Raw genomic sequence first — 24,113 nt, 5'->3', positions numbered from 1 at the left:
ACGCAATGCGGGGCCATACCCAGCACACGGCATTGTCCAGGGCTGGTGGTGGGGCTGGCTGGGGGGTGCTGGCAGACACAAAGCCCCATGGGACGCAGCCGGCCCAGGTGCTGAGCAGGAGCAGCTGCAGCTGGTGATGCTGCGAGCTGCCCTTGTTGGTCCCAGGCCAGCAGCAGCCGTGGCAGCCAGGGCCCCACAGCAGGGCGTCCCCAGCCGTGCCGTGGGGCCAGGCGTGGGTGGGAGCGGGTGCACCCCAGGGAGGAATGTGGGCTGGGAGGGGCTGCAGCTCCAGCACAGGCACTTGCAGCACAGTCGCTAGTCAACCAGCAGCCACCACCCAGCATGGCTGAGAAACCCCAAATCCAGCTCTTCGTCAAGGTGAGTGGAGGTCGTCTGGAGGTTGGGGATGATGCGGGCTGGGCAGGGACGCTTCTGGCTCCTACCCCTGGCAGCACCCCGGGCTGGGGTGGCCCAGCTACCCCTGCGCGCCCCACTGTCCACCTGCGGGTTCCCAGGCAGGTAGCGGGCAGCCTGGCATCTTCTCCAGCACGCTGTGCTGCTGCCTGCCCCACCGGCATCGGTGCTCAGCAAGGGCTGCTGGGCTGGGGTGTCACATCCCCTCTCCCACCCTCCACTACAGGCACCCTTCGTGTGTGTGTGTGTGCACGCGTGTAGAGGAGACCGCTGCACACCAGCCCAGCCACTGCAGTGCCTTGATGCCTGCACCTGCGCCTCCTGGGCCCTTCCTAGCCACCGCCTGGCTAGGGCAGTTTGTCCAGCTGTAGAGGGCAGGACATGGCCTGCCTGGGGGCACACCTGGAGGGTGACAGGGCCAACAGCACTGCCATCAGCCTCCTATGGCCACCACACAGCCCCTGTCTCGCTGGGCTGTCCCCTGCCACAGCCAGGTGCCACGCTGGTGGCTGTGCCAAACCCCTGCCGCCCAGCGCTGTGGGCCACCACCTGCTGTGCCACGCAGGCTGCTCTGGGGTGGGGCGCGGAGGCCCCACGAGCAGGCAGGGGCCAGGGACTGGCACTGTGCCCAGCATAACAGGTCCTGGAGGCTGACTGTATTGCTCGCTGGCCCGCGGCCAGCCAAGGCCCCAGCCCGCACCCGCTGCCGGAGCGTGGGGCTGGGGCAGCTGAGCTCTCTGTCTTTGCCCGCAGGCAAGCGAGGACGGGGAGAGCGTGGGCCACTGCCCTTTCTGCCAGCGGCTCTTCATGGTGCTGCTGCTCAAAGGGGTGCCCTTTACCCTCACCACTGTGGATGTGAAGAGGTGAGCGGCACCCCGCGGTACCCACACACCGGTCTGAGGGGTGTAGGGAGGTCCCTACCACCTTGGGAAGAGGCATGAAGGGTAAAGTCTGTTTTATCCCCGTGGCTGCCCGCCACTGCTCTGAGGGAGGGTGGTGGGCATTTCCCAGGGCAGAGCTGCCACGGGCACACACTGTGGCAGGAGCAGCCCCGGGGGAACCACGTCATCATTTTGCCCTGGACACGCACACAACACAGTGCCCTGCTAAGCTCTGGGCAATGCAGGCATCAGCAACCATCCCTGTCTCCTGCAGGGCACTGGACGTGCTGAAGGACTTTGCGCCAGGTGCCCAGCTGCCCGTTCTGCTCTACAACGGAGACCCCAAGACCGACACTGTCAACATCGAGGACTTTCTGGAGGACAGGCTGGCCCCCCCCATGTCAGTGTCCAGCACTGCCCCAGAAAGGGGAAGCGGCCAAAGAGTGGTGGGAGAGGCTGAGAAAGGGGCAGGGGGCAGGCAGCACCTGGGCCTGCCAGCCTCTGCCTCTTTCCCTAGCTGTGCCCACCTCCCCACAGGTTTCCCAGCCTGGTCCCACAGTACAAGGAGTCAAGGTTGGCTGGAAATGACATCTTCCACAAGTTCTCCACCTTCATCAAGAACCCAGTGCCTGCCCAGGACGAGGGTGAGGAAGTGGGGGGGCCACCTGTGCTGTGCCACACTGGGGAACCCCAGGCAGGCCCTCAGGTGCTCAGACCCCTGAGGCTGGCCAGCCCTTCCCTGCTGGGGGCCACTGCTTGCATCCCTCAGCGTCCTGGAACCCCCAGCCTGTCTCTCCCAGCGTGGTTCAGCATGGCTGAGCCAGGGCACCCTTGGCAGAGCAGGGACCAGCCTGGGCCAGGCAAGAACAGTGCGGGCACCAGGGCAGGCTGGCAGGAGGCTACGTGGCAGGGAGGGCTCGGCAAAGCTGCCGGTCCCACGCCTGCAGCGGGGCGCTGCCCTGACCCAGCGTGCTGCTGCCCACCCTGCAGCACTGCAGCGAAGCCTGCTGAGGGCCCTGCTGAAGCTGGACGAGTACCTGAGTGCCCCCCTGGAGTATGAGCTGGCCCGTGAGCCCCACCTCCGGACCTCCCAGCGCCGCTTCCTCGACGGAGACCAGCTCACATCAGCTGACTGCAACCTGCTGCCCAAGCTCAACATCGTGCAGGTGAGCACAGGCATCCCCACGCCACGACCTTCCCCTTGCCCTGGCTTCTCTGTACTGCCTGCCCCACGCCCTCACCTCCTCCTGGGTGCCAGCCCACCACCTGCCTGCAACAACTCTCCGCCCCTATGCCCACCCCTGCGTTCCCTCCTCTCCCCCATTCACCATGCCCCCCAGGTGCCTGCCTGACACGCCCTTCCCCATGACCCCTGCACAGCTCGGTGCCTTCCTGCAGATTTCACTCCCCTCTGCATCCCGCACCAGGTGCCACCCCGCCATCCTGTGCACTGCCACAGATGTCCCCTCATGCTATGTCACCCATGCGGCTGTGAATGCCACTACCTACCAGCCACAAAACCCTCCTTGGCACATCGCGGGCACACAGGGCTGGGCAAGAGCTCATGCTGTTTCTGCCTGCAGATTGTCTGCCAGCATTATCGCCACTTCGGGATCCCCAAGGACCTGCGGGGTGTGTGGCGCTACCTTAACAACGCCAGCGAAACCAAGGAGTTCAAATACACCTGCCCCAACAGTGAGGAGATAGTTCAGGCCTATCGCTCCGTGGTCCGGTCTCCATAGTGAGCCGGGCAAACACCCAGGTGGCCACAGGGATGGGGTCAGGCAGCAGGGCAGTGCCTGCCCCGTCCCGCTGCCATCACCACCGTCCTGCCTGAATTGCACTCGGGAGGGCAGAGAGCATGAGCTGCATCCCTGGTACCCAAATTTCCCCAAGCTGGCACCCTTGCCTGAGGTGCTATCAGCAAGCTGCCTTGCACCGAACCTGCAAATGCATTCTCGCTTCTTGTGTCACCCTCCCTGCCTGGCCAGGACACTCTTGACCTACCCTGTGATCCCTCAAGCACAAGGATGGGTGCAAAGGTACAGCCATGGGCACCACTCGTGACAGAGCTGGGCAACGCTGAGGGTAACAGCAGGAGCCAAGCCTCAGTTTGGGGAGGAAACAGTCTGCCTAGAGCAGAGAGCCCAGAGCAGAGAGGGTATCCCCGCAGCCTCCCTCAGAGGCACACTGTGCCACCAGCCACGTGAGGGACCCAAGACAGGGCTGTGCCAGGACAGCTGGCACCACCTGATGCCTGTGAAGAGCAGCACAGGGTGAGGGGAACTGGCACAGCCATGGCAAAGCCCTGGGAATGGAGCTGTGGGAATGCTGTTGGTGGTGCTGATGACCTTGCCCTCTGTCCCCATTGCCCTGTGCGAGGGGAGCAGAGGGCACTGTCCCTCCAAGACCCACTCTTAGGAAGCTCTCTGGAGAAGATTTGGGACAGGGATGGGGATGAAGTGGGGAAAGTCCAAGCCATGTATCAGAGCACCTGGAGATCAATAAAGGCTTTGCAAGCAAAATAACTGGCTGGAGTGACCGGCCCCAACAGCTCTCCTCCCACACAGGACTTTGCACAGGCCTCCAAGTCTAGCAAGGGCTGGGCCCACACTTCCAGCTCTCCAGGGGGCTGGAGAAGCTCTAACCAGTTACCCACCAGCCCGTTGGCACAAAACTGTCAAGAAAGGGAACTCCTCTGACCCCTTGACCCCTCAGATTCAGTTGAAATTGGCCACATGGCTCCAGAGCAATGGAAGGGCAAAAGGGAATGACACACACACACTGTCACTCTGGACAAGCCCCCAGAGACCAGCTGGCTAAAAACAGCTTTACTGGCAATAACTTAAGCACAGGCGACCTTTAAAAAAATATATATCTTTCAAAGTTATTTTTTAAAAAAACACCAATTAATGGCAAGTGGAGTAAAGGGGTGGCCCCTTTCAGCAGGGAGAAGCTGCAGGGAAAAAAGCCTCCGCTTTGTCACCCCTGCCCTGTCTACCCCCCTCTCCCCAAGGCCCTGCCACAGCACAAGCTGAGGATCTGCTGCCCCCTCAGGCCTGCCAGGCACTGCCTCCAGGTCTCTGGGTCCTGCTTGCCCCATCCATCGCCCTTGTTGACCATGAGCCACACCTGCAGCAAGGAGCCTGGCAGGGCCAGGGGGCAGTAAATCCTCTATCAGCCACACATGGTTGAAAATGCTGTCATCGGGGGGACGTGACAGCACAGGTCATGAGTCTTCAAAGTCCACTCCAGATGGTGCCTTCTTGCTAGAAGGGGATGGAAGGAGAGTCACAGGCCAGCCAAGAGCTCACTGGTGTCCACTGGACCTCAAGTCCCAGCACTGGGCTGTGGAACAGCGCTTACCTTTTGAAACCAGGATTAATGAGAGACTCTCCTGGGATCTTCCGCTTAGCTGCCAAAGCTGAGCCAGTGCCCCTGTTCTTCCTGGGGCTGGGGTCTGCCTCAGTCAGACACAGGAAGGACAGGGAAAGCAAAGGTCAGCTGGTTGCTTTGGCAGCCCTGCAAGCCCCTCTGTGCCCAGGGCGTGCCTCCAGGAGCCATGGATGGTGAGGGGCTATGCTTGGTCTCCTCTGTGAAAGCTCCAGGGACCCATGGAACTGCCATGGAAGAGCAGTGAAGCCTGACCTTCTCCTGGAGGCTGGCAAGCAACCCTGCTTGGTGATACTAGGCATCGGACCTGAGCACAGTGCACCTCAAGAGCTACCATGCTGAGCCCTGGCCCCTCCTGTGCTGGGAAGGGCACCAAGAGCAGGGTGGTTGACAGCAGCCAAAGCAGAGGGGGCTCAGAGTTTCCTGGAGAGTACCAAGACACAGGAGCCAGCAGCTTCCTGGGGAAGAGAAGGCAAACAAGCAACACAACCCATGGCAACTGCCTACCTGGCAGGAAGAGCTGCTGGCTCTGGGCAGCACTCTTCTCAGGGCTGCAGGAAGACCCCAGTGTGCCCACCACTGCTGAGACAGGAATGAGAATCAGATTATGTGCCAATGTATCCCGGGCTTCCCCAGCAAGTTCCCTCCTCTCCACAGCCCACAACCAAACCTAGCAACATTCTCTTTCCAGCCACTTCCATCTAGGGTGCTGCTACCCCAAGACCTTCACAGAATGGTTGAGGTTGGGAGAGCTGGAGATCATCTAGTCCAACCTCTCTGACAAGCAGGGTCACCTACAGCATATTGCACAGGATCACATCCAGTAGGGTTCTGAATATCTCCAGAGATGGAGAATCCACAGCCTCTCTGAGCAGCCTGTTCCAATGCTCTGTCACCCTCATGGTGAAGGAAACTTGCCTCTGTAAGGCAATGACGGTGTGGTGTCAGCCATTAGGGCAAGGTTGTGCTCCTGCACACTGTCACAATGCTGCTTTTAGTCCCACGCAGGATCTCTTCTGCCCAAGATGGTCAGGGAAGGCCCTGGCCAGCTTTGGGAACAGGTCAGCCCGAGCAGGAAGACGAAAGTAGCACCTCTGCTGCCCAGCCCACACATTTGCATCTCTCCTGGCCAATCTAGCCAGAGCTCATGAGGAGATGTCATGTGGGATGAGACCGTGAAAACACAGCCTCCTAAATGCCATCTTACTTGGCTCTCTGAACCAGCTCACTTGGGGGAAACCCTACGTGGGAGAGAGACGATACCATGACAGCGGATGGAAGCTGATCTCCTTTCTCCCGTTGCCCTGTTCCACAACCACACACAGACCTTCGAGATGTTCTTCTAGGTTCTTGACGCAAGTCGCCAAGCCAAACATCAGCGCTTGGAGCTGGGTCCTCGCCTCAGCAACAGGAAGCTTGCAGAGATGAAGGGTTGTGTGCCCGGCCTCCCCTTGCAGCTGCAGCGTGGCCCTGCCATCCTGCAGGCTCAGGGAGACGGCCCCGCGCCGCAGGGCTGCCCTGCGCGGGCAGGAGCCCGGGGTGAGGCGGGAGCTCGGAGCCCTGCAGCAAAGGGCCCCGGGTCCCCGCCGAGCACCCACCTGAGCTTCGCGACGCCGTCCTCCGGCAGGCACGTCCCGCCCTGCGGCGCCTGAGGGGAGAGGGCACCTCCTGCGGCGCGGCCGAGGCCCCCGCCGCCCCGTCCCGTCCCGCCCCGTCCCGCCCCGTCCCGTCCCGTCCCGTCCCGTCCCGCCGGCCCGGCCCTCCCCGCGGCCCCCAGCCCCGCTACGTACGCGGCCCTGCGGCGGGAGGGCGCCGAGCTCCCCGGCCCAGACCTCCAGCGCGTCGGTCACACTGCGGGGGGCAGCGGCTCAGGCTGTGCTCGAGCCGCCCCGGCCCGGCCCGGCCCGGCCCGCTCCCCCGCCCGGCGCTGCACTCACTAGGCGGTGCCGGCAGAGCCGGGGCCGGCCGCGGGGCAGCAGTAGCAGAGGTACCGGCCCGGCCCGGCCCGCAGAACGCAAAAGGGCCCCGGCGGCTCCGCCATGGCGGCAGCGCGGAAGGGGCGGGTCGGGCCCCGGGCCCCGCACGGCGAGGCGGGGGCGGCGCTGCGCGTCCGGGCGGCCCCGCCATGGTGAACCTGGGGCTGCGGCGGGTGCAGGAGAGCGTGGCCGCCAAGCACCCGGTAGGCGCCGCCCGCCCTCCCCGGCGGGGCTGGAGGGGCCGCGAGCCGGGGGCCGGGCCGGTGCCCTGACGGTGTCTCCGCAGGCGCTGCAGCAGTACGCGGCGTGCCAGTCCCACGCCTTCATGAAGGGCGTCGGCACCTTCCTGGCAGGTACGGCTGGGGCGGGCGGGCGGAGCGCCGGGCAGGGGGGGCCCCAGCACTCGCCCCCCCCCGCCCCCTCCCGGGGGGTGGCCTTGGCTGGTAACTGCTCGCGGTCCCTGGGCTTTGGCAGGCAGCGGAGCCGCTTTCGCCGTGCAGAAGCTGGTGAGCAAGAAGCTGCCGTACAGCCTCCAGTGGAACCTGTTGGTGTCCGTGGGTGAGTGCCCTGAGCCTCCTTGCCCTGCCTAGCGCCTGCTGCCTGGGTGTGGCCGCAGGCTCGGCCGTGAGCAGGCTGGCAGGGCTGGGCCCTGCAGGGAGCGCGGCCTCGGCTTGCAGGGGCAGGGCCGTGTTTGCGGGTGGAACGGCAGTTTGCCCTTAACGTGGGGGGCGTTGTGCCCTGGCTCGTGCCACCCCTGTGCTCCCCAAGCTCCTCGAGGGTGCCTGGGAGGCTCAGGGACTGCCTGCAGGCAGTTGTGAACACCCTCGTTACCAGTGCTCTCTGGAAGCTGCCTGCATGTTGGTCTCTTCAGCTGCAGGATCCCTTGCCAGCTATATGGTGACCAAAGCAGAGACACAGAAATGCTCTGACTTCTGGATTTACCTGGAGACGGGCAAGTCCCCACAGGAACTTGCCATGGCCGATGGGGTGTCTCAAGCTACAGGTACATTTCATGTTTCCTTGCTGCTTTACCAGGGCTTGTCTTGCCTGCTGCAGCTCTTTGCTATTCCTGCCTTGCTTCTAAGCTGGTAACTATTTGTATCTTTCTTAGAATCCCTGCTAAAGTCCCACAGAGGCACCCCTGCAGTTAAGGGACTCTTCTCTTACGTGACAGGAGCAGCCCTCTGGGGTAGCAGCAGTGCTACGGCAGCCAGAGTGTCCTGCCCCAGTCTCACAGCTCTCAGTTCTCTGGGCTCATCATTTGGGCACAGCCAGCGGTATGGAGAGCGCATGCTCACTTCTGCTTGCTGGCCTGCCTGTTCTGTGGATTCATGAGAGACATTGTGGAGGAGGTTTTGTTTGCTAGAAGAGGAAGAATAGGGCAGGTGATGGAGTGAGCTAGCAAACCCCTCCACGCTTGTGCTTAAGCCAGGCTGCTCAGTGAGAAAGGTAGGGCTGCAGAGGACACCAGAACAGCCTCTGCTGTGTGGTTTTCATGGCTGCCTCCTGCTATCTGCTATTGGCATCAATGAGCTCTTGAAGCTAGGCCAAGCTGAAGAGACATTAAACTCTTCACTAGAGCTTTATAGTTCTCTGCTCACCCCTGCCAAAGATGCTGGGATTGTCTGGGGTACAAGGAGTTTGTTCTTGTCTATTGCAGAAAATCTCAGCCCAGAGGACGCAGAGAAAGTCACACCACCTGTGAGGAGGAACAAGTACGGAGATATTGTGGAGTAGCCAGTGCAGCACAGTGTGCTATGCCTGTGTCCTGCTGCTGCCGTCTTCACCCCTTCGTGTTTGCCTGATGTGCCTGTGCTGCATGGGAGTTGTCTGTAGTACTGCCAGGGAGCTTAGATAAGTCAGTTGTGCAGTATATGCATGTTGGAGACCTGAGACTCACAGGTGGTCTGTGTGTGAGCATTGCACATGGCAAACATAATAAAAGTCCAGAGCTGAAAGTGCACACTGTGGATAAAGTAAAGGCTGCCAATAAGATGGAAAGAGGTGGGGTGCAGATGTCACCTGGAGACAGTCCCTCTGGTAAATGTTGAAGCAGAATGAACAGAGTTGTGGCTAGAACTTAGGAAAAAAAAAAAAAAAGAGGGTTTTTGACCTTTGGAAAAGAGGGCGAGCCACTCAGGAAGACTATATGGACGTTGTAAGGCTGTGCAGGGACAAAATTAGAAATGCCAAAGCTCACCTGGAGCTCAATCTGGCTACTGCTGTTAAAGATAACAGAAAATGTTTTTATAAGTACATAAACACAAAAAGGAGGACTAAGGAGAATCTCCATCCTTTACTGGATGCGGGGGGAAACTTGGTGACAAGAGATGAGGAAAAGGCTGAGGTGCTTAATGCCTTCTTTGTCTCAGTCTTTAGCAGCAAGACCAGTTGTTCTCTGGATACCCAGTACCCTGAGCTGGTGGAAGGGGATGGGGAGCAGAATGTGGCCCTCTATAATCCGTGAGGAAACATTTGGTGACCTGCTACAGCACTTAGATGTACGCAAGTCAATGGGGCTGGATGGGATCCACCTGAGGGTACTGAGAGAAATGGCAGAAGAGCTGACCAAGCCACTTTCCATCATTTATCAGCAGTCCTAGCTATCAGGGGAGGTCCCAGTCGACTGGTGGCTAGCAAATGTGATGCCCATCTACTAGAAGGGCTGGAGGGTAGACCTGGGAAACTATAGGCCTGTTAGTTTGATGTCAGTGCCAGGGAAGCTCATGGAGCAGATTATCTTGAGTGTCATCACATGGCACTTACAGGGCAACTAGGTGATCAGGCCCAGTCAGCATGGGTTGATGAAAGGCAAGTCCTGCTTGATGAACCTGATCTCCTTCTATGACAAAGTGACATGCTTAGTGGATGAGGGAAAGGCTGTGGATGTGGTCTACCTTGATTTCAGTTAGGCTTTTGACATCGTTTCCCACAGCATTCTCCTCAAGAAACTGGCTGCTTATGGCTTGGACCGGCATACGCTTCGTTGGGTTAAAAACTGGCTGGATAGCTGGGCCCAAAGAGTCGTGGTGAATGGATTTAAATCCAGTTGGAGGCCGGTCACTAGTGGAGTCCCCCGGGGTTCAGTACTGGGGCCAGTCCTCTTTAATATCTTTATCGATGATCTGGATGAGGGGATCGAGTGCACCCTCAGTAAGTTTGCAGGTGACACCAAGTTAGGTGCGTTTGTCGATCTGCTCGAGGGCTCTGCAGGACGATCCGGATAGGCTGGACTGATGGGCTGAGTCCAACTGTATGAAGTTCAACAAGGCCAAGTGCTGGGTCCTCCACCTGGGGCACAACAACCCCAAGCAGCGCTACAGGCTGGGAGATGAGTGGTTGGAAAGCTGCCTGGCAGAGAAGGACCTTGTTTCCTTGTGTTTGAGACCTTGGAGTACCTGTATCTGGCCGCCGGAGGGAGCTCCTGTTCTGAAGAACAACAGGCTGCGCATTGAAACTGCTTGTGTGGGCTAAGAACATCTCCTAAAACTAGAACTCCATTTGTCCCTACACAGAGATGGGGAGCAACCATCAGAACAGCTAAAGTCAAAGTGGCTTAGAGAAAAGTTCAGTGCAGTGCGGTGGTAGGGAAGGACATCAGTAAGTGAGCAAACCCAAGGAGAGCTGGTACTGTCTGCAAGAGCAAGGAGGGCAGTGAGAAGCTGCTCCTCTCTTGGGGGTGCACGGAGGAACGTGGTGGGGGCAGCAGGCTGTTACCAGATGGGATCTATGAGTCAGGACGGGCCCTGCACAGCTGTCCCACTGCTGGGTGGGCGCTGCAGTGGTTTTGTGAGCCTGGCAGCTCAGAGCAACCTGCATTGACAAATTCCTGACTGCTGTTCTGCCCTGGCTGGACAACAAAGCCTTTCCTGTGTGCACCGGGGCATCTGTGAGTGCAGAAGTGACTGCACGGAACGGAGCTATGCCGAGCACTGCCTACTTGCACCTTTGGGGTGACTGAGTTCTTGGTGCTCAGGAAGCCTGAACTTCTCAGCTGTGGTTGGCTTCCACTTCCAGTTGGGCCTAAGCCTGGAGTGGGATTTCAAGCCCACTTTGTCTTGTCTGGGGGAATTCTACAGACTGGTAAAGCATATAAAACCATGGCTGTGTCTGAGCACTGGGCAGGTTGCAAGAGACCAAGTCTTTCAGGCAGAGCTCTACATGCGGTTGTGTCCAAGCAGAGCCCACCAGCAGCACTACGCCTGTGGGACAGCCAGGATTTGTCAGCCTGTTGCTATGATGGTGACAAAGCCATAGGAATGGTTACAAAGATTTATTTCTGATTATATAAAAAAAAAATCAACACGAACAACAAAAAAAACAAACCCTTCTGCACATTTCCACGTCCCTGTTTTTACTCATTCAGCCATGAAGGCACATCCTCCCAGCTGTCTGGCTTGGGGTGATGCAGGATTCAAATCCTAAAGCAGCAGAAAGCCTTGCTCACACAGCAAGTCCATCACCTGTGCACTGACACAGCCGTGCACCCGGGAGCCAGAGGAGGCACTGGCTGTGGCAGAGGTGAGACTGACCTAGGAACCACAGGAATGAGAAAGGCACTGCATATGGTTGCTGAAGAAGAGGCCTGGGAAGCTGCTTGCTCTGGTTGTTGCTTAGCCCCTACCCAAAGCCCCTTTGGGTAGTGGAAGGGGCCCTTTCAAGGCAGGTGGAAGTCCAGGTCAAGATCTGGCATTCAGGAAGGTCACTGGAGCTTGTGCATCAGCCAGAAAGACAGTGTACGTCCTGGGTGATGCCTGGAGCTCCCCTGAATGGCTGGGCTGATTCTCCAGGGACAGGATAGTGAGGTCAGCTATACGGACTAGAGTGATATTCCCCACCTTCCGCGTGCACATGGGAATAAAGCCCTGCAGTTGTCTGGACTCACTGGCCCAGTTCAGCCCAGGTCTGGTGGTAGAAAGATGCCCCAGATACAAATGTCCTAACCTCGAGACTGCTCTAGCATCCATCCCTGAGTAGTACTGGGAAACCCTTAAGACATTCTCCTGCTGCACTGCAGGGTCAGCAGTCCTCTTTTGTCCATCCCTACCTTTTCTGCTGCTTGAAAGCAAGGGGAAGGCAAAAAGGGGCAGCTTTCCCTCCAGGGCAGACAGCATTGGGTGTCAGAGGACAGTATCTCCAAGCACTTGCTGCAACCCGAGTAGTCAGACTTCAGCAGAAAGGATGGTGCTGGCTCCTGCAGACAAGGCCTGTCCTGTCCCTGCAGTTAGATTGCGCTGGACTTGCTGCGGCGGAGCAGGTAGACAGCAGTCACCAGAGCTGTCAGGGTGGTGACCACAAAAAGCAGGATGAGGATGACCCAGTAGTTGTACAGCATGCTTTTGTGGGAAGCAGGTTTCTCTGCTGGGATCATGTTGGTGAGGTTCAGCATGTAGCCAAGGGCCCAGCCGATGGAGGTTTCTCCTGCCTGTGGAAACAGCTTGGCATGGTCACCACCCTGGTCAGTCCAGCCCCGTGGACTGCAAGGGGCCTTCCAGGGACCATTTCACTGTCAGCTCAATCAAGAAGAGAAGTCTGGAGGAGTTCACAGCACCGAGTCCTTGCTTGCCTGTGGGTCCAGCTAGCCCAGGGACAAAGCAGTGACCTGGTGGCTTAGCTGAACTGATTTGATGGGAGCAGGATCTCATCTGCTAGGGTCAGTCCTGACTTTGCTGCCCATCCCACAGCTCATGTAGGTGAAAGGACTTGGCAAAAGTGGGATCCTACCCTGAGGTAATTTCCCAACGAGCTTGACCAAATAGTTGGTTGAGATCAGTAGTGTTTTGAGGGCCAAGGACGAGCTGGAGGACCTTGAAATTCCTGACTCCATGACCACCCTACAGTCAACTCAGATCATTTTCTTTCTCGATATCCCAAAATATAAACCCCAAAACTGAGTCCCATCCTGCCCCTTTTCCCCAAGATCTTTCTTCATGCATTGCTTGGCTCTTTCTTGGTTTGGGATGATCGCTTTTGTAGTGCTTTCTGGCCTAGTGTCAAATGAATACTATGGGATGGATATGTGCTCTGGTGTTACCCACCTTCTTCTGGAAGGCAATATTTGGGAAGGAATGGTTGTTGAAGTTGTACCCTCTGGTGGTGAGCAAATAAACGAACATGCTGGTAGCACAGTAATCTGACAGCCTCTTCTCCAGTTTAGGAGCCTTCTGGAGCAGCTGGATGGGATGCATGAAGAGAGAGAAAGGGGGTCAGGCCAGTATGTTCCAGGGTTTGTTTCTGCAGCCCGAAGCTCTAAGTAGTATCTGGCTGGCCAAGGCACTTCTCATACCCACCTGAACCTCTCCTGGTCCCATGTGGGAGCCATCACCAACCCTTTCCCTACTACATGCTATGGGAAGGTGCCAGGACACCCAGCCCCCTCCAAGAGATGCTCTCAGAGCCCAGGAGATGCCCCACATGAAGCACCCCTCTCCTTCCCACTGTGCCAGGGGAGCCCACCTCGCTCCAGCTGGTGGCACAGATGGTCTCAGCAGCATCCTTCAGGTCTTTGGGCAAGTGCACAGGTCTCTCCATCACTGTCTGGATGAAGTCCACCGTGTAGAAGAAGGCAGAGAAGGCCTGAGGAATGGAAACACCTGTAGGACAGGCTGGGAGCAAACCCTTTCACCACAGAGAGCTGGTGTAACCTGTGGTGGGTGCAAGCAACAGCCCTTGCAGAGATGGGGTTTGACTTTGCTGACACATGACACTTGGGAGCCAGGGGACTGCTGCAGATCCTACAGGCAGACCACCACCCTGCTCCATGCTGGGACTTACGATGAAGTTTCCTGAAACCTCAGGCTGGAAAATGCCATCGAAGGAGCAGCGGGAGAAGGAGCAGGTGGTGAAGTTGAAGAGCTTGCTGACGTGCAGAGCACAGAGGCTCCCATTCCCAGTGCCAGCCATGGTGATGATGGTGTTGAGGGGAAGGCTGGGCCTCTCCTTCTCTGTGCAGGGGCTATCGTAGATGCTGCTCAATGACAGGCTCTTGCGGTAGCCTGTGGGCCAGCAGGGATTGGGGACAGTTGCTTGGTAGCTCTCAGCCTGCCGGAGGAGCAACACATGGGCCCCTGTGAGCTTTGCCATCACCCTGGCTCCCCTGTGCCGCAGCAGCCCTGGCACCGCTTGTCTGGCTCTGGTTCCCACCAGGGAGATGCCGACAAGCCTGGGATGCAAAGGACTGCAGGACACAGCAGTTGCCACCGTCATCTCGAGATGACTCAGGATATTTGGCACAGGCTGAATGCAGCACCTTATGGAGAGGGTGGGAGGAAGCCCTGGGACCATGGGAGAGGCTTAGGGGGCAAAAGCCAAGAGCTGGCTGGAAAATGTGTGCAGCTGACCCCCCAGGGCTGTCCTGGAAAGCAGGGCTGGGAGAAGCCCACAGAGAAAGCATGAGTCCCAGCAACCCCAGGTTCTCTGCAAATCATCCCCTTCTTGCCCTGGCACCCAAAGCTGAACCCAGGAGGTAATCACAGGTCCAAAGCAGTGCTTTGAAGGATCTGGGGTGCAGCACCTCCCACCCTGTATAAATGCTGGGGTGATGATAGCCAGCATCCCTGGGTGAGCACGTGCCAGTACCTGGAGGAGCTTTGAGAGCAGCCTCTTGAGGACCTGGTCCCTGCCATAGCAGAGGAAGCTGTGGGTGTACACTTTGTATGGCTGGCCATACAGCTTCAGCATCACCTCATTTCTGGGGTCTTCAATGGTGTCCCTGGTTTCAAAGGTGATCTGTGTGGAAGCACCCCCGAAGTCCATGGCCCCCAGGGTCTTCTTCTTGGGCTGGATCCATTCCCCGAGCCACCCGCGCTGGGCAAAGAGACAGTAGCAGGTGCAGGAAGCAGTTAGCTGCAGGCCAGTCTGGCCACTGCAGCCAGCCCTGCTGGGCACCATGCTCCTCTGCCCACCTTGATGAAGTTCTCCAGGAGGTAGTTTGCTGTGACCCAGCCGAACACCCCCTCCTCTTCCCCTGACAGGATCTTTGCTCCCCGGAAATCGAAGGGGTATGACTTCAGCATGGCTGTCACTGTGCTGAGGACGGCGTTCGAGGCCTGGAGGTTTGCAATGCTGCAGGCAAGATGGAAACATGCAGCAGTGCAAGGGGCAGAGTTAGAGCTGCGTAGCTCTCCGGCTCTGCCAGTGTGTGGGAGCTGACTGCAGGCAGGTGGGGAACTCTTACCCATGTACCTGCTGGGACATCCCCCAAAACCCAGCTAATTTCCTTGTCTCTGCTAGGGAAGGAGCCAGGAGGCAGAGGTGGAGGTGTGCTCTCTCTTTCTGGTGGCCAGGCAAATGGGGCAGGACTGTGTGCTCATGTGGATTTGGGGGATAATATCCTCATTGCGTCCAATTGGGCTGGCAGTAAGTGCAAGGGGGCTTTGCTCCTAGCTAGCCAAAAAGAAGGGGTGGGTTATCCTGGAGCTGCCCCTCCAGACCTCCACTGCCCCTTTTCGTCCCACATGGGGAGTACAGAGGGACGTGCTGCCTGTGTCCTGAAGAGCGTCTCCTGCAGCATGGCGTTCCCCAGCAGCTCTGCAAGGCACACGGAGCCACTGCCTTGGGGAATCTGGAGGCAGGGGGCAGCTTTGCCTGGCAAAGGGGTGACCTCACAGCCATACTTCACATTTTCCACCCCCACCACGGGTGGTGGGATGGAGGGGTGGTGAGGCAAGGCCTCCCCAGTAACATTTGAGGCCAGGCAGCTGGCACAGCCAGAGCCAACACTCACTTGAGCAGGCGCATGCCAGCCGTAGCGCCCAGGTAGAGCGGAGTCACCGCATGCTTCTCCTTGGGCACATCTCTCAGAGCCTGGTTCAGGCAGTGCTCTAAGCTTTTTCCAGCAGCTGGAGGGTCGGAGCTGTAGCTGGAGATGCCAGGACCTGTGGAGAGGGAAACTCCATTGCCCTGCAGCCATGTGGATGGTGGGAGGATGTTCAGTGAGCAGCTTTGCCCCTCCCAGGATGTTCAGTAGAGCTGAGGGTTGCTGTAGCTGTTCACATGGCTGTCCAAGTAGCCAGAGCTTAGCCACATCTCCTCTGCCCATGCTGCATCCCTCACTCGGTGGCAGTTTGGAAAAGGTTGGATAAATGGATAGCGGAAAACCACCCCTTGCTCCTTGCTGGGCTAGGCAGTGAGCCTGAATTGTGTTCTGGAGGTTTGATGCATGGCAGGAAAATACAAACTGCCACCACCCTTACAGCACATTTCCCTTGGGGGAATGGGGGGGCGGGGGGTTGGGAACGGAGTCAGACCCCTTTTAACACCTCACTGCCCCTGGTGAAAGCACAGGGAGGGCAGTCAGGCCATGTGGACAGCCATGGTCACTTGCCAGCGAGGGGATGTGCCACCCAGGGGGCTGGGACAGCCCTTACCCTCCACGTCACACATGCTGTGCTCGCTGACCACCCCAGTGTCATTCTCCTTGTCCGCAGGCCACTTGTAGATGAACATAGCGGTGTGGGAGGACCCGGCGTCCAGCACGATGCCATACTGCAGGCGGAGAGGCAGGAATCAGGCCCAGAGGGTGGGAGCCCCTCTGGCTGCCCCTGGCCGCCTCCAGGGAAGTTACTGCAGCTGAGTCCCACCATCCTCAGCCAGCTCCTCTGGGCAGTGGAGGAGCATCCTCTCTTGGGGTGAGCACTGTGTGAGTGAGGTCTTGCCTGTCCATACCAGGATCTTGCCTGGCCTCGGATGTTACTGGGAGTGGGGCACCCTGCCCAGCCAGAGGGACACCGCTGCCCTGGGATGCTGCTCAGCACACCAAGGGGACTTGCTCTTTGGGCATAGGGACCCCCTCGCCTCCTTGAGCACGGGCCGGGAGGTGCTGCCCCCTGCTCCCACCCCCCCACGGCACTGCTCCTCGCGGCAGGCAGCTGCGTTGAGCTGTGGCCCCTCAGGCCAGCAGGGAGGACACCTGAGGGCGGCCGCCTGGGGACGCAGCGCTCCAAAGAAGGGCAGCCAGCCACCTCATCCCTCCCTGCCCTTGTAAGGCTTGCCCATTCTGCGGCTATAAATAACCCCTGCTCCCTCCTGCCAAACACAGTTACCCAGCTCCTGGGGAGAAGCTGCCCTGTGCCATGCCGCTGGCAGGCCCCAGGCCCCAGACCCCTTTGCCTCACTCAGCTGTCCATGGGCACAGGGCTGCCTGCCTGGGCCTCTTCACGCTGTGGCCAGAGCTGCTTTTCTGCTGGAGAGGAGGCTGCTAGCTTGGGGCTGAACACAAGATGTTTCAGTGCTGCCCCAGCTGACCACCTCTCCGGAGTGAAACGACCTAAGACTTAAACCTGGCCTAAACAGTGGCTTTACCTGCACCCCATAAATCCCTGCCAAGTACCTGCATGGACCCCAGGGCAGGGGCAGGCTGCTCTTCTCCCAGCCCAATGCCCTCGAGCCGCCCCGGTCCTGCCTGGTTGGGTCCCATGGGGACAGACAACCAGCTGGGCCTGTGGGGCCATCATCTGGCTCTGAGCCACTGCCCCATTGCTGCCTGTCCTTGTCCTCAACCAGCTGCAGAGTGGGCTCCAGGTCAGGTGGCTGCAGGGTTCAGTTTTGGGTAGCTTACTTTTAGCTTGTCAGAAGAAGCAGGAATAAAGTGCTGGGGCATGGGAAAGGTCACCTGAGGTTCCCCCCTCAGAAGCAATCCCCATTTCCATGTGAACAGATGGCCCCACAACAGACAGTGCCTCCCTGCTCTCCTGGGAACCATTTTCAACATGTGTACCCCTTGTTGCCACAGTCTCGCCCATCTCCCATTAACAGGCAGTGCTTTGCTTCGTGCCCTTGGACAAAAGCCAAGAGAGTCCCCCTCTGCGGCCAGGAAGAAGGGGGAATTGGGGCCAGTGTGCTGAGGCAACCCCTGAGTGATATTATGATTAGCTGGATGACAGATCTTCACCAAAGGGGAAAGCACCAACAGTTCACCCTCAGCCCCCAGGGCTGAGCAGAGCTGGGGGTTTGTGCTGCCCCTGCATCACCAACTCTGGGGTGGTGCAGGGGGAGGCTGCAGCCTGCCAAGGGGATGGGCTGGAAACGGGGGTAGCTGAGGAGCAGCAGGGGCTAAGAAGTGCTGAAGCAGGAGGCTGAGAGGATGAGTGCTGAGCACTCACAGCGCTGGGGATGCCTGGTGCCACAAACAAGGGATGTGAACAGCCCAGTGGGAGCAGCTCTGGGGACACGACACTGACCACAAAGCAGGGACAGACATGGCCACACCAGCTCAGACACGTGGCCATACTCAGGGTGGGCAGGGGAAGCTCCACATGCCTGTGGCATGTGGGGAAATGTCCCGTGACAAAGCACTGGTGTGGGGTTGGCTGCTTCCAACTCCTGGAGAGCTGTGGTGGTGGGTGCACGTGTGTGGGGGGGGTGCAGACGTGCATGTAGATGTACGTGTGTGGGCATGCTTGTGTATGGATGTACATATGTGGGGGTACGTGTGCATGTGAGAGGGTGGATGCACACAGGCGTGCAGGCGTGAGTCTGTGTGCACATGGGTGCCGGTTTGTATGCATGTGTGTGCATTTAGGTGGGTGTGTGTGAATGCGTGTTCGCATGTACGTGTGTACATGTACGTGTACAGGCATGTGTGGGTGTGTGTGCCTGGGACAGCTGTGCTGCCTGCTCAGACCCACAGTAAGCCAAGCACACCCAGTAGGGTCTTGCAGCCCTGACCCCACGCCCCCCCGGGGCATGCGCCAAGCTCTGTGGGGTGAGTGGGGCTGCCCCCCAACCCCAGAGCTGACTCCCGCCCGCACCACCTCCACTAAGCTTCCTGTTGTGTATGCAGGTTTCCTCTGTGGCTGCCAAGGCAGCAGCTGGGGAGTGGCATTGCCTGAGGGCATGCGTTTCCTTCTAGAATCCACAACTCCCATTTCAGTGTATCACCAGTCCGGCTACAGCCTGGAGCAGCTTCCCTGGGGGATGTGTCAGATTTGGGTCACACTGCCGGGCATCTTGCAGAACCAGAACCAGTTGCCCCAAGCAGGCATGTCCCTCTGCCATGTGCTCTAAGCGCCTCTTAGTGTCCTCTTGGACCCCAGCATTCTTGTGGGGCAGAACCCATTGCTGTGAGGTGTGGGGTGAAGACGGGCAGCAGCCCAAGGAGTTGTGGGTGAGGGACCCGTGGGGACATGGGTGCCATAGGCAGCAGCATTGGGATCCAGGTGAGGTAACGAGTGTCAACACAAAGTGCTGGAGAGAGGTTGGCCCCAGGAACTGGGCCCAGGACTGCTGAAGGGAGCTCCCGGCACAGACGGTCGCTCTGTCATGTCCTGCACCCTGGCTGCCCCTGCACAAGAGGAACCATGGCCTCTGCATGGCATGTGGTGAGAGCCAGGCTGCCTCGGGAAGTGCCGTGTGCCAGCCCTGCCTGACCCCGTTCCTGGCCTCCACAGGACTCTGCATCCCGGCCTGTCCTTGCGGCGGGGCCGTCCTCCCTGGCAGTGGTGGCTTGGCCAGCACTGCCTGCCTGGCCCAGCAGCTGAGTGGCAGTGAGCAGGAGTGGAAGGCCATGCGTGCACACGTGTGTGTGAAGGGGCAGAGGCCAGACCCAGGTGGCTGAGAGGGTCCCAGAGATGAAGCAGGTGCCACGTCCCCTCCTGCAGACCCGGGGTACACACGTTCCTCCAGCATCTGAATGGCAGCTAGGGACAAGGTCTGCCGCCCACAGCAGGGCTGTGTTGGTGCCAGCACCAGCCCCTGTCCCTGTCACAGCCCCTACCCGGGCCACATGCACCCTGCAGGGCCTGGGGGTAGCCGGGGGTGCAGGGAGCTCAGAAACCCAGCCCAGTGCTCTCCTGAAATGAGCACCAGGGTGAGCTCTTGGCTCCTTTGCACCTTTGGCCCCTTTGTGGGGGACACGGCTGTCACCAGTGCAACAAGCACGAGCTGCTGTGCAGGCACAGAGAGGCTCATGGCAGCACTGGGAGCCTCAGGCGGGTCACGTACAGGGCTCTGCACACGGCAAGCCTCTGGAGAAAGAAGCACCACCAAAAGCCCATCTCATTAGTGATTTGCAGTGTAAGTGCTGCCTCAGCTCTTCAGCCAAGGTGTCCTGCGCTTGCCAACAAGCTGGCTGAACACAAGGACTGGAGGGACACAATGATGTCCTGGCATTCTCCCGTGCTGGTGCCTGGCTTCCATCACCCCTCTCACTGGCCCTGTCCTGCTTGGCTGTCAGAGTCACAGGGCTTGGCAGGCTTCACACGCATGTCTACAGCCCTGTCCCCAGCCTGTGGGAGTCCCACGACACCAGCATCTCCTGGCAGCATAGGAAGAGACAATTTTTCTATCTATAGGACCCACCAGCCTGACTCCAGTGATGCTGCAGGACTGGGGACAGTCCCAGCACAGCCCCACATGGGGACAGTGGCCCCGTGTGGCCTGTGGTCTCTGCCCTCCTTAGCCACAGCCAGGGCAGCTCAGTACCCATGGAGAGGACACAGTGTTGATGTCCTCAAAGGCCACAGGGCAAAACCGCGGGTAGGGCTTGGGGTTCCTATCAAACGTGTGGCTTTGCCCAATGGACAAGCACGGCACAGCTCCAAAGGCTGCCCAGAAAGGTCCCACACCCCTGGGGGAGGCAGGGAGGGGTGCTGAGAACAGCCCAGTTCACTGCAGCTGGTGTCGGGCCCCACGGCCATGCTTCATGGCCCAAGGTCTCCATCCCTCCCCACCCACGGGCTCTCTGGGCTGTCCCACAGTACAGCGTGGGCTCAGCTTGGCCCCACAATGGAGCCCACCTCCCTTGAGGGCGCTGCAGGTTATGGCAGGTCTCCTGCCACAGGAACCCGAGCTCTCCCCAGGATGGCTCACTGGGAACAAACCTGACAGGCTTTATAAAAGCCAGTCAAGAGATTTGCCAAAAGAAGGAAAAAAAAGAGGAAGAAAACAGAAAAGGAAAGAAAACAGCTCAGAGCTGTAAGGCCGTGGTGCCATAAGCTCAGCTGTGTACCCAGAAGGGAAGGAGAAGACTGAGGTCCCTCTGGCAGCAGAATAAATAATCTGGGGTATTTTTAGGGCTATATTCCAAGCAAAGGAGCTAGAAGGAGAAGAGGTAGAGCTGTGGGTCAGCCTTAGCTCATAAGTGAACTGAGCTGTCACCCAGAAGCTGTTGCTAATGTGGACCAAGCCAGCAAGGACAGTGATGTCCTGCCCAGCGTGGGAGGGGAGGATGGGCCCACAGTCGCCCCCAGCCACAAAGGAGCAGGACTGATCACAATCATGGCTTAACTCTTGCTACCACCCTAAACTGAGCAGGACAAACCAGCAAACAGGGCCTGATCCTTGTGCTGATCCCGAGGCTAGCAAGATTCCACAGGATCCTCCCACTCATGCATCTTCACCCCACGCAAGCCCTGGCACAAGTAGAGGTGCAGCCAGCTCCTAAACACAGCCCAAGGCAGGGGAGATACTGGGTAGTTGGAGGGCTGGAGTATCTCTGGTTTGCTGCCTCTGCCCCTCCTTCTGCCTCTTAAGGGCTGGGGACATTGCTCCAGGCTCCCCATTGCCACAGGGTTGGCTGGCCGCACAGGGGCTCTAGTGGAGGCCAGCCAGGCACATGCCACAGCCCTGCATGGCACCTGCAGCTGGGGCTGGCCCCTTGACTCCCTGACCAGGGAGGGCAGGAGGAGAGCAGGGGCATGTAATGTACCCCAAAGCAGCATTAAGCTGGAGGGCTGTCTCCTCTGGGGAGAAGGGACAGAGATTGGGGCTGCCCCCCCATGCTGAAATGGCTGTTGGTGATGGGTGAACAGCAGCACGAGGGTTGGGACAAATCTTGCAGCTCACCAGCATTCAGGCCAGAGCCCTGGGCTGGCCGGGGCTGCCAAGTGAGTCCAAAACAAGCACTTCACCCTGTGTTGGTGCGTTTTGGGCTGAGTTAGAATAAGACAAATCTTTGCATCCCCAAAACAGCCCTGAGCTTTGTGTAAAACTACCTCTCTCCATGCCTGCCCAGCAGCATCCCCCCAGGAAAAAGCACCATGGTGCCAACCCTGCTGCACTTACTCCATCCAGGAATGGGGCAAAACCCCAGGTTTGCCTCAGGCACCTCTGTGCAACCCCAAACTGCAGTGCTGCATGAACACAGCTGGCTTAAAGCTCCAGATAGGAATCAACTGCAGGAGGATAAAAGGTTTCCCAGACTGACCAAAGCACTGCAAAAACAGACAGGTCTCAGCAACAGTAGTTGTAATTCCCCCGTGTCCAAAGAGACTTAATCAGCTTGGAAACCAACTATGAGCACAGCACCTAACTGCCACAGCACATGGAAATGAGTGGCAAAGAAAGGTGTTATAGGAAAAGAGTTAATTATTAGTGGTTATACTAACAACCAGGGAGTATCATCCTGGCTAAGCCAGTTCATTTTCTCAACCTGATGTTCATTACATCTGACAAATCTGGAGAGAAGGCAACACATCTGGCAGTCAGAAAGTTTCCAAGCAAATTGGTCAGGATGAGAAAGAGGGGGTTGTGGATGAACCACTTTCCAGGACAAGAGCCCGCTCCCCATGGAATAGCTGTCTGTCACTGAAATAAACAAGACCCTTTTAAAACAAAATACTTGCGCAGCAGGAGTCAATCAGAGGGCTTTGGCAACAAGAAATTGTTCGGGAACTTCCTTCGGTGCCTGAATGTCAAATTAAAAAATAAAAAAAAAAACACACAACAAGAAGACGACAAACACCAGCGCATTTTTCATAGGCAAGCGCCTTTCTTGCCCTGCAGTGCCAGCTAAGGCAATGCAGCTGCAGCCCAGCAGCGCCCGGGGCGCCCATCCCCAGAAGCCCGGCCGGGGGCACCGCACCCCGGGCCCTCCTCTGCTGCTCTGCTGCGCTCCGAAGGCTCCTCCGAGGCGAACGAGGGCAGGCGACAGGGCGCGGCCGCGCCGCGGTGCCCCCGCAGCCCCCCGGGCTCTCTGGCCGGGCTCGGGGACCGCCGGCTCCGAGAGTCTCTGCCGGCGCCGGGGAGCCCCCGCACCCCGGAGCCTCTCCCCCACCCGGAGCCCCCAGAGCTGGGTGCCCTCCCTGGCACTCGGGGCCCCCGAGGCCCCCAGCCCCCGTAGCCCAGACGCCACCGGTGCCCCGCGTCCCTGTCCCCTCCGCACCCGCACCCCCCGCCGCTCACCTTGAAGCCCGGCGGGCCGCGCGCGTCCCCGGAGCCGAGGCAGAGCAGGAGGATGCCCAGGAGGCAGCCGAGGGCGAGCAGCAGCAGGACGGCGGCCACCCGGCGGGCCATGGCGGGGCCGGGAGGGCGCTGTCGCTCCTCGGCGGCGGCGGGGGCAGGTGAGCGGCTCCGCGGTGGCTGCGGCGGCTCCTGCTCCTCCTCCCCTTCCCCGTCCCCGTCCCCTTCCCCCTCCTCCTCCTCCTCCTTCTCCTCCTCCTCCTCGCCCGCCTTTCTCGGCTGAGTCACCGCCGCCCCGGCCCACCCGGGCGGGACACGGGCCCCGTCGGGCAGCGGGGAGCCGGCACCGGTCCATGCCCTTGCTCCTGCCCCTGCCCCGGGCTCGGCCCCGTCCCCCCCAACCTTGGGCACGGCCCCTGAGCCAGGACTCGGCCCCCGGCATCAACTCCTCAACTCCTGTCCCAGGCTCTCAGCCCGGTCCCGGCCCCCGTCTTGGGCATCGCCCCTGCTGCGGGGCTCAGCGCCGCCCTGCCCGCTCCCCCGGGTACTACCCCTTGTCTCAGGGCTCAGTTCCAGTTTCTTGCTGCCCCAGACGTTGTCCTTAAGCCATCCTGGGCCCCCCTTGCACCACCCAGGCTGTGGGACTCAGCCCCTCCTGTCCCCAGCTCCGGCATCACCCCTGCCACAGCCAGACTCTGGGAAAGTGAGGGCCTGGCAGGGCTGGGGACCCTGAGCCCTGGGGCAGGGAGTGGGGGGCTCCCACCTGCTTCAGGCCAGAGGCCCTCCAGCACGGGGCACCCCAGCGGGTTTGGTGGGAGGCGAGCAACAGAAAAGCTCTGAGAAGGAGTCTCACCTACCAGCCATTATAAATATATTACTGTTTTTAATCATTACAAAGAGTTTATGACAGCTATGAGGAGTACAGACATATAGTGAGATAGTTTTTAATATGGTCACAAGTGAATAATGAAATGCATTTCCACATGGAGCACTGAGCCAAGGGAGGTTGGGCCCCTGGCTCTGAAAGGGACATTTTGAGCTTGCTTACACAGAGGGATAAAACAGTGAACAAAATAATAAACAAGGAGATATCACCAAGGAGAGCAGTCTGAAGGAGGACATGGCTTCCAGCCCAGTTGAGTTGCATGCAGAAGGGTCACACTTTAGCTCCTCACAGGCAGCCTCACTTAATTTTTTTTCTTAAGCAAGCCACTTTTCACAGTTGCCCTGCACACAGCACATATTGCACCAGCACTTGGGTTTCTTAAGCGCTTCCTGACTGTTGCTGTGGCATCAGGCTTTTAGAGAGGCCCTTGCCTTTGCCAAGGGC

The 24,113-nt window shown here is 59.0% G+C and overlaps 4 protein-coding genes across 8 annotated transcripts; 2 read left to right on the top strand and 2 right to left on the bottom strand.

The window, feature by feature from the left end:
- The first annotated feature begins 224 nt into the window (after positions 1–224).
- Positions 225–3,818, top strand: CLIC3 (chloride intracellular channel 3). Its single transcript, XM_040530995.1, has 6 exons — positions 225–378; positions 1,168–1,277; positions 1,570–1,695; positions 1,833–1,939; positions 2,286–2,461; positions 2,879–3,818. Exons 1-6 carry the CDS (start codon positions 343–345, stop codon positions 3,035–3,037), a joined length of 714 nt encoding a protein of 237 aa, XP_040386929.1. The 5' UTR covers positions 225–342; the 3' UTR covers positions 3,038–3,818.
- A 267-nt stretch (positions 3,819–4,085) lies between these two features.
- On the bottom strand, positions 4,086–6,752 carry PAXX (PAXX non-homologous end joining factor). 5 transcript variants are annotated; one of them, XM_040530991.1, is made up of 7 exons: positions 6,626–6,750; positions 6,479–6,539; positions 6,287–6,336; positions 6,016–6,206; positions 5,196–5,270; positions 4,662–4,755; positions 4,086–4,564 (listed from the first exon to the last, which is right to left on the bottom strand). In XM_040530991.1, the coding sequence occupies exons 1-7, from the start codon at positions 6,727–6,729 to the stop codon at positions 4,525–4,527; spliced, it is 615 nt and encodes a 204-aa protein (XP_040386925.1). In that variant the 5' UTR covers positions 6,730–6,750; the 3' UTR covers positions 4,086–4,524. The 5 variants fall into 5 exon arrangements, 2 of the variants coding, with proteins under 2 accessions (XP_040386925.1, XP_040386926.1); XM_040530992.1 differs by having other exon boundaries at positions 5,196–5,267; XR_005813697.1 differs by having other exon boundaries at positions 5,196–5,267; positions 5,487–6,206; positions 6,479–6,752.
- Position 6,753: 1 nt separating this feature from the next.
- TMEM141 (transmembrane protein 141) lies at positions 6,754–8,622 on the top strand. Its single transcript, XM_040530993.1, has 5 exons — positions 6,754–6,867; positions 6,951–7,017; positions 7,139–7,222; positions 7,536–7,667; positions 8,325–8,622. Exons 1-5 carry the CDS (start codon positions 6,814–6,816, stop codon positions 8,399–8,401), a joined length of 414 nt encoding a protein of 137 aa, XP_040386927.1. The 5' UTR covers positions 6,754–6,813; the 3' UTR covers positions 8,402–8,622.
- Positions 8,623–10,922: 2,300 nt separating this feature from the next.
- ENTPD2 (ectonucleoside triphosphate diphosphohydrolase 2) lies at positions 10,923–23,007 on the bottom strand. Its single transcript, XM_040530990.1, has 9 exons — positions 22,787–23,007; positions 16,033–16,150; positions 15,390–15,540; positions 14,569–14,728; positions 14,243–14,470; positions 13,439–13,705; positions 13,121–13,240; positions 12,703–12,837; positions 10,923–12,089 (listed from the first exon to the last, which is right to left on the bottom strand). Exons 1-9 carry the CDS (start codon positions 22,895–22,897, stop codon positions 11,889–11,891), a joined length of 1,491 nt encoding a protein of 496 aa, XP_040386924.1. The 5' UTR covers positions 22,898–23,007; the 3' UTR covers positions 10,923–11,888.
- Positions 23,008–24,113: the final 1,106 nt, after the last annotated feature.

This window comes from Cygnus olor, chromosome 19 (assembly GCF_009769625.2).
Source record: "Cygnus olor isolate bCygOlo1 chromosome 19, bCygOlo1.pri.v2, whole genome shotgun sequence".
NCBI classification, from domain to species: Eukaryota; Metazoa; Chordata; class Aves; order Anseriformes; family Anatidae; genus Cygnus; species Cygnus olor.
Note: the sequence above shows the minus strand (reverse complement) of the source record. Positions and strands in the feature narration are given on the sequence as shown.